At 41.7% G+C, this 16,821-nt stretch overlaps 1 protein-coding gene across 1 annotated transcript in view; it reads right to left on the minus strand.

Moving 5' to 3' along the window:
- Window positions 1–16,821, minus strand: part of LOC107711768 (trichohyalin-like) — a 160,560-nt gene that overhangs the window by 66,197 nt on the left and 77,542 nt on the right. Inside the window, exon 8 of the mRNA XM_016516814.1 lies at window positions 1,061–1,126. Coding sequence (XP_016372300.1) covers window positions 1,061–1,126 — 66 coding nt within the window. The remainder of the gene's footprint in view (window positions 1–1,060; window positions 1,127–16,821) is intronic.

Below are 16,821 nucleotides of genomic sequence, written 5' to 3' on the forward strand. Positions count from 1 at the left end.
TCACATTTTTAAAGGGGTCATATGATGTTGCTAAAAATAACATTATTTTGTGTATTTGGTGTAATGAAATGTGTTTATGCGGTTTAAGGTTAAAAAAACACATTATTTTCCACATACTGTACATTATTGTTTCTCCTCTATGCCCCGCCTTTCTGAAACGCGTCGATTTTTACAAAGCTCATCGGTCTGAAAAAGTGAGGTGTGCTCGGATTGGCTAGCTATCCAGTGCGTTGTGATTGGCCGAATTCCTCAAGCGTGTGACGGAAATGTTACGTCCCTAACCATATTGTGATGCCTGCGGCAACCACATGTGACGACCCCAGGCTGGACTCCGCTTCGTCCATGGTGAAAGCCGATCCGGCGATCGACAGCGCGAAGTTGAAGTATTTCCTCAGCGACCAGCACGGATCAGCTCCAGGCATGACGAAGCGATATCGTCCTCTTTTGGAAGACCAAACAAAGTAGTTTCGCTTTCACAACGAAGCACACAGCGCCTTCACGACATGGCGGCGGCGGCAACAATACTACAGCAAGCATAAAAGTTACGCCTTCTTTCTTTGTGTGAACATTTGGGCAGAATTATGCAAATCTTTCCAGATGGTGACGTAGGTATGTGGGGGCGTGTTAGAACAAGCCGTTTTAGGAAGGTGCGGCTGACTCTTAACTTTTATAAAGAATATCTCTTTGGATTTGAGACTTTAGTCTTTGCAACTTTACAGATCTTCTTTATGCACCAAGAGCTTGTAACACTCCAAAGAGAAAGGAAAAATTGAAATCGCATCATATGACCCCTTTAAAATTAGAATTAGTATTAGCTGCCAACATATAAAACTTGGAAAACGACTATTATAGCTAACATTACTTTTTTTTGTTAAATTAGTAATTCATTTATAAAAACACTTTTTAAATATTTATATTTCATAAATATTGTATTATTTAATTTATAGTTCAGACCGAAATCTCTGCTTTTGATTGCAGACTTTAATATCTTGACTTATATATCTGATCAATTGTGTTGTGACATTGAGATATTTGTGATTTTTCTTTCTAATTGTTGTACCTCTCAATGGTGGCCGTCTGTTCACTCCACAACACTCGCAGATCCTCCTTCTCCACAAACTTTATTCTGCAAGACAACAAAGACGTGTTTTTATTTAAAGCAGCGACCGCTAACATCTGTTCCCTCTTTCCTCTATTGCCTGTGAGTGCGAGAGATACTGAAAAAATTCCCCTTCTCCAAAAAAGTCACCCAAGCATGTCCCTCTGGCATCCGCTTCCAACACCAGCAACTCAGCGCGAGCAGCTAAACAATGGCGTGTAAAGGAGTGTAGCCCAGGGCACGTCCACGTGTGAAGCTAACAGGTACCATTGAGGGTATAATGGGTGTTGAAATCTCACTGAGTGAGAGGGAGAAGGTGAAAAAGAAAGAAAGCAGGTGGAAAAGAGATCGAAACACAATCTGACATACAGCTGTTAAGTGTTATGTTTTTTTGTAATATCCCTCTGTAGTTTGAGTAATAATGTGAAACTTGGTTAGCGAGCACAGAAGTGACAAGAGTGAATGTGGGAGTCTAATAAAACACAGAATTAAAGCTATAGTGGCGCCAAGTGATATTATGTTATTATGTTGAGCGCCGGTGAGGAAGAACTAATCTCTGGATTTGGCAGAGTTTGTGGCTTCAATTATTTGAACGGTATTCACACGTTTCTACTAATCCACAAGTATTTTATGCACTGCCACTTACAGAGATGTTTTTCCATGTAATTCTATTATTGCTCAGATCCACTTATTTAGTTTTATTCAGATTTACCCGTACCTAAAGATGTCAGATAGACGGCCCCTTCATGTCATAACAGAATCATCTGCAAAGCGGACCAAACTTTGTTGCCGCAAGTCAAAAGTCTGGCTAAGTGAGACTATTAATATGCTAACAGGGGGCTTTTGTGTGCCTGTGTGTGTATGAGCGTGCTTTCGTTTAATGCGTGCCAGACAGTGTTTACATGTGTGTCTATCACTCTGTCAGTGCTTCAACTCATTAATTCACCATGACATTCTCAAATTCTGCATGCTGGTCTAGCAATTGTGTCCTGCAACATCCAAACATTTGCTGCACATGCCTGGTTTCCTTTCGTGGTGGAGACTTACCATTGACTTTTATTATTGTATAAAATATTATTATATCATATTATATTAAACAATATAAAAGAATATAATTTCTTTAATCTACCCCAAAACTAACCCCCTAAGAAAATGCTCTGCATTTTTCATTGTCATAAGATTATTTAGTACATTTATCAAGGGTATTTCCTCGAATAACACTGTTAAATGTAATCTTTAGCAAACCTCAAAATGAATATCTAGTTTTCATAATGTGCATGAAAATATTTTGATGCCTACATTCACTTGTAGCATTAAACGCCCTACAGGTGAATAGGCTAGCTATCACCATAATTTCCCCAGTTGAGTAATCATAGTACATTAAGACAATTGTTTTGTATTACAAGTTTAAACATGCAAATGAGACATTATCTAATTAAATATGCACTAATTTGCATACATTTCCAGAACAAAAATCTGAAAACTGGATAAAAGCCGGGATACCCTAGTAAAAAGTAATATATTTAAAATACATTTATTTCATACTAAGTATAATTCAAATCTATTAACATATTTACGGACATTTCACTCAAGACTTACTGATGTAAAAATTATAATTCAACTGTATTTGGAGTACTACTTGTGCACAATGAACATTTCTTAATATTAAGCCTAAAATGTGTTTAATGTCACTATTGATGAGTATTGTACAATCTTTGAATAATATCGGTCTTTAAATGCAAGATATTTAACGTATACTTAAAGATATTTAAAGATACTTAACGTATACTTGCAATAATTCCACTTTAGCAATGAAGTATACTTCAGTATATGTTTGGTTGGACTTCAGCACTACGTCCGCAAAATTAAAGTGCACATACAAAATTAGTTGTTCCAATTTAGCAGACTTTAGGTATACCAGTTTAGTATACTGAAAGTGTAATTGCAGGATATGTTTTACTAAATACATAAATATGTAAATGTATTGTTAGTATACTTATCATGAAATGTATTTCAAATACATTTTAGTATATTTATTCTTCACTAGGGTAAAAACACTTTCACTTTGTTGGCATATTAAAGAGACATATTAGAGGAGAAAAAAAAAAGTATTTTCCACGATGTTTTTAGGAACAATGTTATACAAATATGAACAACCCCCTCTGTTTTATTCTGTGATTCAACAAAGTTTTGTTGTTGTTGCTGTTTTAATTTATTTACTTATTTATTCTGTGAAGAAAACCGAAAATTTGGTATATATAAGTGCTACTGAAGTGGAGATTTTTGACTTTTTTTTTTTTTTGAGAAAACGATTGCAATTGGAATCTACAGACTCAATAGATAAAGTGTAATAAAATGATAAATAAAATGTGTATTTTATATGTTTTCATTCAAATAGTCTGAAGGAAGACAAGTTCCAGAAGCAAAATAGCCCAAATCTCAACAAGCTTTGCCTAAACGGTCTTGCCTTAAAATGACTAATTTTAGCTTTAGACTGCTTATAAGCTTACTTAGACAAAATATTATAAATTGTATAGAACTCTGCCATTATCAGCCTTAACATGAAAATAATCATCAGTATTGGTGTGTGTTTGTGCATCCCTCGTCCCTGCAGTGAAGGTAAAATCTGGCCCACTCACACCCACACACACAAACACTCAACCCAGATAACTTCACACACAGGCTCAGACAAATTCTCCTTCTGGCTCTCAGGCTGACCTTCCTGTCGATCAGGACATAAGCACAGACCTTGCATGTCTTAGCCTGGTTTCTAATAAATGGAAACTCTCCTCTTTCTTCTTTTCTTGTCCTCTGCAAAACATCTACACCAGCCGAGGCTCCTGGGGCCTAATGTTAAGCACAACATAGCAGAGAAATCCCTGCATTGCTAAGCTGAATAACAATCAGTCTCTCGCTCTCCGTCTCATTCCCTCGTTCTCTAGTTTCTCCAATTCTCTCTCAAGGTCAGCACGGTATAGATTCCCTGCGGGTGTCGTCTGTCAACTGTTAAACCTTCTGCATCCCCCCATCAGCCCACCCCAACTCACAAATATTTTTCACCCTCTCATGCTAACGCTCCCCATCCTGCACCATCGGCTCTCTCAACGCCAGTCTGGAGAGAATCAGGGGGAGTACTTGTCTCCCAGCTGAGCCGGTATCTGCCAGTGTTTAGAGGATTGACGAGTCTTATGGAGGTTTGGTAAAGACCTTTCTTCCTTTGTTTATTATGGTTGCCTGAAGGTTTCGCTGAGCTCTGTGTCACACTCCTATCTGACAGCGGGTTAAGATAACCTTTTATTTCCCCTGGATCTCTGTGACACTAGAGATAAGAGTGAGGGGGAGAGGAAAAGGGAATGAGAGAGAAAGAGAAAGCGATTATGGGATTAACATGTTAAAGATGGATGTCTCTGTTTGGATGAAAACATGATGGCTGTCAGGTCAAGTGGACCTGAAAACAAGAACGCAATCTGTAACTCTCACATGCTCACTAGACATCTGACTCTTACCAAAGAATGGATCAGAATTGAAGGAAATAAATGGTCTGAGTCACTTTTGCTCATACTTAGAGTAAGGGATTTGATCAAACCCCATTGAACTCTAGCATACACCATTTGTGAATGATATGAATGATCACCCAAATCATGCAACTTGTTGAGGAGAGATGTGCTATTAATGTATCTTTCGTGACTGGAAAAAAAACAAAAAAAACAACAACATTACATTTGAAAAATAATTCAGAACTGTTACAGATTTAGTGAATCAATTCTGATCTAGATTTATCCCATTTCAGATCCAATTTTTGAATTTAAGGCAAAAAATAAATAAATAAATAAAATGAATGAATGAATCAAATAAATAAATAAATAAAATACAGTAAGCAAATAGAACCGATATATACAAATATAGAGATATGTGTAAGGGGAAATTACAGAAATTAAGACAGTATGTATATGCAGTGTAATAAATATTACTGAATTTGTATATTGCATTTTATTTTACAGATATAAAATGCAATATACATATTATACATACATTTATTTTTATGTGTATATATATATATATATATATATATACAGGTGCATCTCAATAAATTAGAATGTCGTGGAAAAGTTCATTTATTTCAGTAATTCAACTCAAATTGTGAAACTCGTGTATTAAATAAATGCAATGCACACAGACTGAAGTAGTGACTTAAAGACTTAAGTCTTTGGTTCTTTTAATTGTGATGATTTTGGCTCACATTTTTTCATCCACACTTTGTGTTCACACTTTATTTTAAGATTCAGTTCTTGCTATTAACAAACGATTTACTATCAATTTTGCCTCAAACTCCTAATTTGCTGCTTATTAATAGTTAGAAAGGTAGTTGGTAAGTTTAGGTATTGGGTAGGATTAGGGATGTAGAATATGGCCATGCAGAATATGTGCTTTATAAGCACTAATAAACTGTCAATATGTTAATAATAGGCATGCTAATAAGCAACTAGTTAATAGTGAGAACTGGTTCCTATACTGTTACAGAAAAAAGTGTTTTCAATGCAAATAAAAATGATTTTTTTTAAAATTAATAAATAAAATAGGAAAATACAAATTTCCTAAAATAAATAAAAATTACTATTGTATCCAAAACAAAATAGCAACACCCTAGCAACCACCCAGAACACCTGAGCGACCCTACAGCAAGCACACTACAGTTGGATCATGAAGGAAACTTCCACACGGGTAAGAACTACTTACATTTGCTTCTAAACAAGTACAAATTTAGTTTATAAGCAAAATAATGCCATAATAAAACATTCTCTCCTTCTTATTGTCTTCCTTTTTCTGCTATAATAACGATAGACAGCACTATTTGAGGTTCATTAATGGGGAACAAATGGAGGAGGAATCTGTGGCAGGTGAGAGACTCTATTTCTTAGAGAGCACTATGGTGTTCCTCGTGTGCACTTCAGGCCTGAGGGGTGTCATGACACACGTAAGGCCAGGTATCATGTGTGTTTCTTAGCTTGTTTAGGAGGGAATACTGTGAAAAATGTGTGACATCTGAACTCCAGGAGTTTAGTACTTCAGTTGAGAAGGTCCAGTGAAATGTTTTGCATATCAGCATTTTTCTTAGCTATATACTGTACTTTATATCACTTCATATCTCACCAGGTCCAGGCCATTTACAAAAGAGTTCATCCTCTTTATCTCTTTCAGTCTTGCTCTTTTCCACTCTCTCTCCCTGCAGGTCGATCACATTGGTGTTGTTTCACCCCATGTGCATTTTAAATAGCCCCTAACTATTTCTGACATGTATCAGCGTAGCCAGGGAAACAAACCGGCTCGACAGATGTGTGATATGCGTGTCTGAAATAGGGTTAAAGGTTGCGTGGTTGTCTTGGGAACACATGCTGCATACAAACACTCTTTATTCCCTGATATGGAGATATCAAAGCTTTGGCACACACATCTGAACACACACGTCATGCTGTTTCAGAGAAGCCGAAGCACAATCTAATTCATAAGGTCTAAAGTTCCCTCCTGAAAAAAAAGTAATTGGAGTGTCTTTACTGAGAAAGTTGAATAATTAAGGTGTTATTCTTGGCTTGTTTGCTTGTATAACTTAAATTATGGTAAAGGGTTTGATAAGAAAAAAAATGGAGATTCTTTCATCATTTACTCGCCCTTATAGTGTTCCAAAGAAGATATTTTGAAGAACGGTTTTGTCCATATAAAAAAAGCCAAATGGGTCCAAAAACAACATTTGAACCCATTGACTTTCAATTTATGGACAAAACTATTTTTGTGTTCCACAAAACAAAGTCAGTCATATAGGTTTGCAATGACATGAAGGTGAATAAATAACGTCAGAATTGTCATTTTTGGGTGAACTATCCTGATGAGAATTTGCATTAAGGGACATTTGGATGTTTCAAATGAGATTAGATCTTGAACGCAGCATCGTGCATCCCCGCAGCAGGGTATATAAGGAGAGTGCATGCAGTCGCACATTCAGCTTTTCACTTCGGAGCTGAGCCTTTCTGCTTGAGCAGTCACCGAAGAGAGTGTTACAGAACAACGGTTCTGCAAGTGTTGGTGTTACGATGCGTCAGCGGAGGTTTGCTGGTCCAGTGTTGCTGCTTTTTTTCCCGTTTTGGACGGCGTGTTGCAGCTCTTTAAACTGCGGTCGCGCTGCGACCTCCCCTGGGCGCTTCAGCACTTAAATCTAAAAGAGTAAGTTCTTAAAGAGCTCCACGAGTGACGCAGCATCTTTTTAAAGATGGCCTTTCACTTGTGTGTTTCTGGATGCGGTCGCTTCCTGGCTCCGTCTGATGGTCACGATCGCTCGTGGATGATTCATGTTCTCATTGCGGGAACATGACCATTGCGATCGAGACTCCTCTTCATGAAACGAGGGGGAGTCCCCCATGCTATGCCCTGTTCTAGTTCCTCTGTCTCACAGCAGCGGAGAACTACTTCAGCGTATGGCCAGGACGATCTGAGGATCACAGTGAGGATAGAGCGTCCTCCTAGAGCGTCGGGTTGCAATGGAAACCCCCTCCATCTCCCGAGTGCTCAAGGCTGAATGATTGGTTCCTGGGGGTGCCGCACGCCGATCCTCGGCATCCACCTCCGGTTCCTTTCTTCCCGGCGGTGCATGAAAAGGTTACTAGGTCTTGGAGAGCACCTTTTTCTGCCCGAAACAGAGCTAGTGCCTCTTCCGTCTTCACTACCCTCGTCGACGGGTTGGGTCCCTGCATTCCACCTCGCTGCCCCACTGCGGGTACGTCGGTGGTTCCCCTAGTCCCACTTGCTCGGTTTCTGGGGGCTTGGCTAGCGCTCCCCTGACCGTCTAGCTGGCTTATGAGAACCATCAGACCCGGTTATGCGATTCAGTTCACCCGGCGTCCTCCCAAGTCAGGGGTGTTCGGTTCACCTCTGTGCTGAAGAAGGATGCTCCCATCTTGCGAGCAGAAATCGCAGTCCTACTGGCGAAGGACGCGATTGAGCCGGTCCCTCCAGCCGATATGAAGACGGGTTTTACAGCCCTTACTTCATTGTACCCAAGAAAGGCGGTGGGTTACGACCAATCCTGGGCCTGCGCGTTCTGAACCGAGCCCTCCCCAGACTCCCGTTCAGGATGTTGATGCAGAAACGTATGTTTCAATGCGTTCGTCCACATGATTGGTTCGCAGCGAGCGACCTGAATGACGTGTACTTTCATGTCTCGATCCTCCCTCGACACAGGCCGTTTCTCCGCTTCGTGTTCGAAGGGCGAGCATATCAGTAAAAGGTCCTCCCCTTCGGGCTGCCCCTGTCGCCTCATGTCTTCACCAAAGTCGTGGAGGCAGCCCTCGTACCGTTGAGGGAAAGAGGCATTCGCATTCTCAACTACCTCGACAACTGGCTCATACTGGCCCAGTCTCGAGCGCAGTTGTGCGAACACAGGGACGTGGTACTCAGCCACCTCAGTCAGTTGGGGCTTCTGGTCAGCTGGGAAAAGAGCAAACTCTCCCCCGTGCAGAGGATCTCTTTTCTCGGTGTGGAGTGGGACTCGGTCAATCTAACAGCACCCCTCTCAGTAGAGCATGCCCAGTCAATATTGAATTGCCTAGAGTCATTTCTGCGCAGGAGGGCGGTCCCACTGAGACAGTTTCAGAGGCTCCTGGGACATATGGCATCCGCTGCCGCGGTCACGCCTCTCGGATTGCTTGATAAGAGACCGTTTCAGTGTTGGCTTCACGACCGAGTCCCGAGATGGGCATGGCAACACGGCACTCACCGGGTCTCAGTCATCCCGTCCTGCCACCAGACTTTCAGCCCGTGGTCGGACATTGCTTTTCTTCGGGCGGGAGTTCCCCTAGTGCAAGTGTCCAGGCATGTTGTTGTGTCAACAGATGCCTCTGCCATAGGCTGGGGGGCCATGTGCAACGGGCATGCAGCATCGGGCGCCTGGACAGGGCCTCAACTGCAGTGACATATCAATTGCCTCGAGTTGCTAGCAGTATGGCTTGCTCTGTGCCGCTTCATATTGCTGCTACACGACAAGCACGTACTGGTCCGGACGGACAATAATGCGACTGTTACGTACATCAACCACCAGGGCGGTCTACGCTCCCGTCGCATGTCGCAACTCACTCGCCATCTCCTCCTTTGGAGTCAGAAGCATCTGAGGTCGCTTCACACTGTCACATCCCAGGTGAGCTCAATCGGGCAGCTGACGAACTCTGACGCCAGCCCGTCCTTCTGGGAGAATGGCGACTCCACCCCGAGACAGTCCAGCTGATTTGGAGATGCTTCGGGGATGCTCAGGTAGACCTGTTTGCCTCTCCTGACACGTCCCACTGCCAGCTGTTCTACTCCCTGTCTGAGGGGACCCTTGGCATGGATGTGCTGGCACACAGCTGGCCTCGGGGCCTACGCAAGTATGCCTTCTCGCACAGACACTGTGCAAGGTCAGGGAGGATGAGGAGCAAGTCCTTTTGGTAGCGCCATACTGGCCCAATCGGGCTTGGTTCCCAGAACTGATGCTCCTCGCGACAGCCCCTCCTTAGCGTATTCCTCTGAGGAAGGATCTCCTTTCTCAGAGAAGGGGCACTCTCTGGCACCCGCGCCCAGACCTGTGGAATCTCCACATGTGGTTTCTGGACGGGACGCGGAGGTTCTAGGTGGTCTATCTCCTATCACCATCACTTCAGCTAGAGAGCGCCCTCTACAAGACACGCTTACGCGCTGAAGTGGAACCTGTTCATCTTTTGGTGTTCTTCCCGGCGGGAAGACCCCCGTAAATGCTTGATCGCGGTCGTGCTCTACTTTCTACAAGAAGGGTTGGTGCGAAGGCTGTCTCCCTCCACCCTCAAAGTGTATGTCGCCGCTATTGTCACGCATCACGATGCAGTGAACGGCAAGTCCGTGGGGAAGCACGACCTGATCATTAGGTTCCTTAGGGGAGCGAGGAGGCTGAATCCTCCGCGCCCCAACCTGATACCCTCGGTACGGCTTCCCTCACGGTGAGCCTGTGTCTTTCCCTGGCAGAGATTTCCCTGCCGTCTCTGCTGCGTATTGATCTTACCCCAGGCTGGCTGAGTCTACCACAGGGACTTTCCATATGTAGCACTGCCCTGTGGCCAGTCCATATGTGTAAACTCCACATAATATCTCCTATCCGCAGGACGTGGCTTCCGTAGCATTCCCCTACTTGGGTACGCTTTCCCAGTGTTATCCAATATCCCACTGTATGGAACAGCAGTGGCTGACACATCTGCCTCAGCCCTGTCCTATATTCCGGCCCAACTGGCATGGGGGGACTTGCCAGCTTTCGCAGGGCACTGGAGGGGGTCAGCAATAGTGGCGTTTTCATAGGGATCTCAATTCGTCAGTCACTGCTGACGTAACGTCGAATGTGACTGACTGAAAGGGAACGTCTCGGTTACGTATGTAACCCTCGTTCCCTGAAGTTGCTGTACCACTGCTGTACAGTCGAGGCACACCGACTGGAAAAAGAATCTAGAAAAACATAAGTTGGGAGAGATTATAAAAGGAGTATGAGCCAATGTTGAGTCAGTGTGTATAATGCGATGAACCTCAGAGGAGGGAGGTGTACAGAGTGTGAAGCAACACCTCAAACTCAACAAAAATGTTTCTTCCTCACACGCTGCCAGGTCACAGAGCTCGCAAGTCTTCGCTCCTCCTGCACCTCCAGGGAAAAAAAAACTCTCTTCATAAGGAGATACATCACATTGCGCAGGGAACATATCCTCATTGCTTTGGTTATATAAATACTGTTTAGTGTGGACGGTAGTGCATTGGCATGCAAATGTAATACAAAACGGTTTCTCTCAGACTGGGAGAAAGATGGATGGCTGTTACCCAACTGAGCAAATCATAAAATGCTCCTCGTTCTCCTTCCTCACACACATTAAATAATTTTAGAAGGGAGGAGGGCGTGTTTTATAGATAATGGTGTTGTATTGCGCTGTAATGTGAGCTGTGCTGAGATGTTTGGATGTAGTGTGTATGATGAAGAGCTATCAGAAGTAGAACACTGAATCTTGGGTAAATCAGGATAAAATCTGGGTCAGAGTACTCCACCTGGAATGTGTCAAGTGTGTGTGTGTGTCAATCCAAGTAATTCATAAATATTGCATTTAGTTAAGAAACAAATTCTTAAAGTATTAGTTCACTCCAGAATTAAAATTTCCTGATAATTTACTCACCCCCATGTCATCCAAGTTGTTCATGTCTTTCTTTCTTCAGTCAAAAATAAATTAAGGTTTTTGAGGAAAACATTCCAGGATTTTTCTCTGTATAGTGGACTTTCAACAGAGACCAACGGGTTGAAGGTCCAAATTGCAATTTCAATGCAGCTTCAAAGTGCTCTATACAATCCCAGTCGAGGTATAAGGGTCTTATCTAGAGAAACAATCGGTTATTTTAAAAAAAAAAAAAAAAAATTATATACTTTTTAACCACAAATGCTCGTCTTGCACTAGCTCTGCGATGCGCTCGCATCACGTAATCATGTTGGAAAGGTCACATGTGACGTAGGGGGAAGTACCAACCCAGTGATTACAAAGCAAACTTCAAACACCCTCTACAAAAAAAAAAGGTAAAACAACAATATCGGACGATTTTGAAGTTGTAGGAAAAAATGAGTTTTTCGGACCAACTCTACCTTCCACTACATCACGCATGACCTTGGATGCGCATCACAGAGCTATATAGTGCAAGATGAACATTTGTGGTTAAAAATAAAATTTTTTGAAAATGACCAATCGTTTCACTACATAAGGCCCTTATTCCTCGACTGGGATCGTGTAGAGCCCTTTGAAGCTGCATTGAAACTGCAATTTGGACCTTCAACCCGTTGGTCCCCATAGAAATCCACTATATGAAGAAAAATCCTGGAACGTTTTCCTCAAAAAACGTTTTCTTTTTGACTGATGAAAGACATGAACATCTTGGATGACATGGGGGTGAGAAAATTGTCAGGAAAGTTTAATTCTGGAGTGAACTAAGCCTTTAAAGAAACAGACCATTTTATCCAATATTTCTGTGCTATAATTTTTATAAGTCAAGTCACTGCCTGTGAAAAGTGTTCCAAATCTGTGTTTTAATCAGTTGCAATGTTTTAGAAGGCAGACAGCAAGGCAGCTTCCTTGGTTTTTGGAACCTAGAGTTTTATATAGTCTATTTGTAATAAGTGAAAATAGCAATAGATGCTATTTACTCTAGGTGTAACACAGCAAAAAAATTTTATTCTTATTTTCAAAGGCTACTTTCACACTGTCAGCATTTGGGATTGACAACCTTATTTACTTTTATTTATTTATTTTTATTTATTTAGTCATTTAGCAGACGCTTTTATCCAAAGCGACTTACAAATGAGGACAATAAAATCAGTCAAAACTAACAAAAGAGCAACAATATATAAGTGCAAATGACAAGTCTTGGTTAGCCTAACACAGTACACGTATCAAGGTGTATATATATATAATACACACACACACATACATACACACACGCACACAAAAAAAAACAAGTAGATAGAATAGAAAAAATAGAAAGCTAGTGTTTGTTTGTTTTTTGTAGTTTTTAAAAAAAAATAAAAAATAAAAAAAGAAGATAAATATAGATAAAGGAAAATTAAAATAGAATAGAAAGTGCTAGAGTTAGAGGGTCAAATAAAGGTGGAACAGGTGTGTTTTTAGTCGTATGAAGAATGTGGCAAAGTCGTCAGCTGTTAGAGTTGATGATGAAGGAGGGGGAGGAGGAGGACAAAGGAGGGAGGAAAATGTTTTAAAGAGCATGCGAGCGTTAGGCGAATTGTTAATTTTGTTGTGATAGTATGTCCTTTTAGCAGTGGAGGCATTAGCAGAGAATGAAGAGAGAAGTGATCGATATACATTAAGGTCAGTAGGATTTTGTGATTTGCCAAAAACAAGACTTACAGGTCTGAATTTCGAAATGTCCTTTTCGCAAATCATCTTGAATACTGTCTGTATGAATGTGCATCCATCACATCTAAATTACCTGTCTACAGCATTTATACCTCAGTAAAGAGCGAGCATTTGAGTTGCGCACAGATCAGAAAAGTGTGTGGAGTAGCTCCAGTTGTGGACAGTTACTGGATCTAAACCTTCAGACAAACAGCTCATATTTCTCTCTGCAAATTACTGAAACCACACACACATGACAACTCATGTATGTGTAGACAGACACATATATGCAGAGCAGAGTGCCTCTCTTGCACTATATAATGTGACATAACTAACTAGTTGTCTAGTATGGTTTCGTTCACACAGCAGGACTTTGCTGTATGTGAGTCCTGAAAATTTACAGGTGTGAGTTTGATTAATGCGGTTGTCACTCCGATAAATAACCGGAATGTGCGTGAATGCCACCATATGAACAACTCTCAAACTTCTCAGAGGTTGGGTTTCAAGTATAATTCGTTTGAAGAAATGGTGCTTCATATAACATTATCCAGAGACACCGATGTCAATGATAAATTCCCTTGTGATGTTTGTACTGGCTACTGTATAAAGGCTACCAGGGCACCATACAGACTTTATTAAAGAATTTGCTGATTTTCTATCTGAGTTAGTGTTGGCTGCAGATAAAGTCTTAATTGTTGGTGATTTTAATATCCATGTTGATAATGAAAAAAATGCATTGGGATCAGCATTTATAGACATTCTGAACTCTATTGGGGATAGACAACACGTGTCAGGTCCTACTCATTGTCGAATACATACTCTAGATTTAATACTGTCACATGGAATTGATGTTAATGGTGTTGAAATTCTGCAGCAGAGTGATGATATCTCGGATCATTATCTAGTCTTGTGTATACTCCATATAGCTAAAGCTGCAAATTCAACTCCTTGTTACAAATATGGTAGAGCCATCACTTCTACCACAAAAGACTGCTTTGTAAATAATATTCCCGACTTATCTAAATTCCTCAGCATATCCAATAGCTCAGAACAACTTGAGGATGTAACAGAAACTATGGACTCTCTCTTTTCTAGCACTTTAGATATGGTAGCTCCTTTACGCTTAACGAAGATTAAGGAAAACAGTCAGACACCATGGTATAATGAGCACACTCGCGCCTTAAAGAGAGAAGCCCGGAAAATGGAGCGCAACTGGAGGAAAACAAAACTAGAGGTATTTCGTGTTGCATGGTGGGAAAGTACTTTCTCTTACAGAAAAGCCTTAAAAAATGCTAGATCTGATTACTTTTCGTGTCTTTTAGAAGAAAACAAACACAACCCCAAGTATTTATTCAATACAGTGGCTAAATTAACAAAAAAATAACATCAGCAGGTGCTGTTTTCCCAAAAAGTTTTCCCAAAAGCACAGTAATAATGATTTTATGAACTACTTTACTTCCAAGATCGATACTATTAGAGATAAAATTGTATCCATGCAGCCGTCAGCTACAGTATCACATCAGATGCACTGTAGGAACAATTCCACTCATTCTCTTCTATAGGAAAGGAAGAGTTGTATAAACTTGTTAAATCATCTAAACCAACAACATGTATGTTAGACCCTATCCCATCTAAGCTACTAAAATAGGTGCTTCTAGAAGTCAGACATTTCCCAAAAGCACAGTAATAATGATTTTATGAACTACTTTACTTCCAAGATCGATACTATTAGAGATAAAATTGTATCCATGCAGCCGTCAGCTACAGTATCACATCAGATGCACTGTAGGAACAATTCCACTCATTCTCTTCTATAGGAAAGGAAGAGTTGTATAAACTTGTTAAATCATCTAAACCAACAACATGTATGTTAGACCCTATCCCATCTAAGCTACTAAAATAGGTGCTTCTAGAAGTCATAGATTCTCTTCTGAATATTATTAATTCATCATTGTTATTAGGATATGTCCCAAAAGCCTTCAGACTGGTTGTCATTAAGCCTCTCATTAAAAACCTTATTAATTAACTTATTAATTAATTAATTAATTACAGACATATCTTGAATCTCACTTTTCTGTCAAAGATACTAGAAAAGGTAGTATCATCACAACTATGTTCCTTTTTAGAGAAAAATTATATCTGTGAGGATTTCCAGTCAGGATTTAGACAGCATCATAGTACTGTGACTCTCATTACAGTTACAAATTACCTGCTCTTATCATCTGATCGTGGTTGTATCTCTCTATTAGTGCTACTGGATCTTATTTGATACTATCGACCACAGCATTCTTTTGAATAGACTAGAACATTATGTTGGCATTAGAGGTAGTGCATTGGCATGGTTCAAATTGTACTTACCTGACCGCCATCAATTCGTTGCAGTGAATGAAGAGGTATCATACCAATCACAAGTGCAGTATGGAGTACCTCAAGGCTCAGTACTAGGACCGTTACTTTTCACATTCTACATGTTACCCTTGAGAGATATTATTAGGAAACATGGTGTTCCCCTTCAGGAACTCAAGCTGCGTCGAAACGCTATGGGAATGCCTCCAGCGTGACCACGCTCTGAATCACATGTGTAATCAGTCCAATGGATGGGCGAGAAGTCACGGGCGGGGTGACGTAGCGACCAGGAAGCATAAAAGCACGTTCGGTGAAACCGGCGTCAGCTTTCTGCCTATTGCTGAGGCACGGCGGCGATTCAGATCACGGGGATCGCACGTGGATCTAGGGATGGGTTGGAGACGGCTCGCCCTTTCTTCGCCTGCACTCCCTAGATCCAGCACTCTCTCTCGAGGCTCGGAAGCCCGCGCTGCGGTTTCTTCCCCCTCTGAGTGAGAGCTTGCTGCTGCGGCTATTTTCTCTGAGGAGATTGATATTGTTTGTGTGACCAAGTGGCTCGCGCGCTACCGAGGCAACGCGTGTATTACATAATTTTCAATTTTTGAAATGAATCTTGTCACACCAGACCGTGTTTACTCGTCTGGCTGTTTGGCTGCATTTAATTCTGAGGAGCTAAATTAAGTATTTATCTGACTATGAGAAGTTAGATATATCATTTTCGATTTTTCAGACCGTGTTTACTCGTCTGGTTGTTTGATTGCATTTGATTCTGAGGAATAAGTAGAAGTATTTGTCTGACTATGAGAAGTTAGATATACAGGGGCTCTTGGGATAAAAATTCCTCGAGTAAGAGCACGTGCTTACCTCTCTTCCTCTGAGGAGGTTGAGGGGGTCAGCAGGGGCTGCTGGGCGGGAGTAGTCCCAACCTACCGTGTTCCAGCTCCTCATTCTGGGGGCGTCACTTCTCGTACTCCGCAGAGTCTAGAGTCAGAGTGGCGCTGTCTGCCAACCCTGCCGGTGTTCCAAGGCGCAGCGGTCACCGGCGAGCACTTCTCTCAATTACCGCCTGGAAACGTAGCGGTGCTAAGAGGCTCGCGACCTCCACGGAGGTTTCTAGAGCAACTAGTAGGGCCGTCCCCTGCCGGTTCGCCGCTTCAGGGCACCGAACTAGCCGCTCTGATTACACCAGAGGTCAGTCTCGAGAGACTGATTCCCTTAGTAGACTAACGTGTCTCGGTGGGTCCTGCACACTGTAGAGTGAGGCTATAGAATCCAGTTCTCCTTCGCCTCAGTTTAAACGGGGTCATCCCCACTATGGTGGGTCCCGAGCAGGCTGTGGTCATGGAACAGAAGTAGTTGCTCTTTTGAGGAAGGAGGCCATCGATGTGGTCCCTCCTCACATAATAGAGTCCGGGTTCTACAGTCGGTACTTCACCGTTCCGAGGAAGGATGGAG

Source organism: Sinocyclocheilus rhinocerous, unplaced genomic scaffold (genome assembly GCF_001515625.1).
Source record: "Sinocyclocheilus rhinocerous isolate Xijiao unplaced genomic scaffold, SAMN03320098_v1.1 scaffold778, whole genome shotgun sequence".
In the NCBI taxonomy this organism is placed as follows: domain Eukaryota; kingdom Metazoa; phylum Chordata; class Actinopteri; order Cypriniformes; family Cyprinidae; genus Sinocyclocheilus; species Sinocyclocheilus rhinocerous.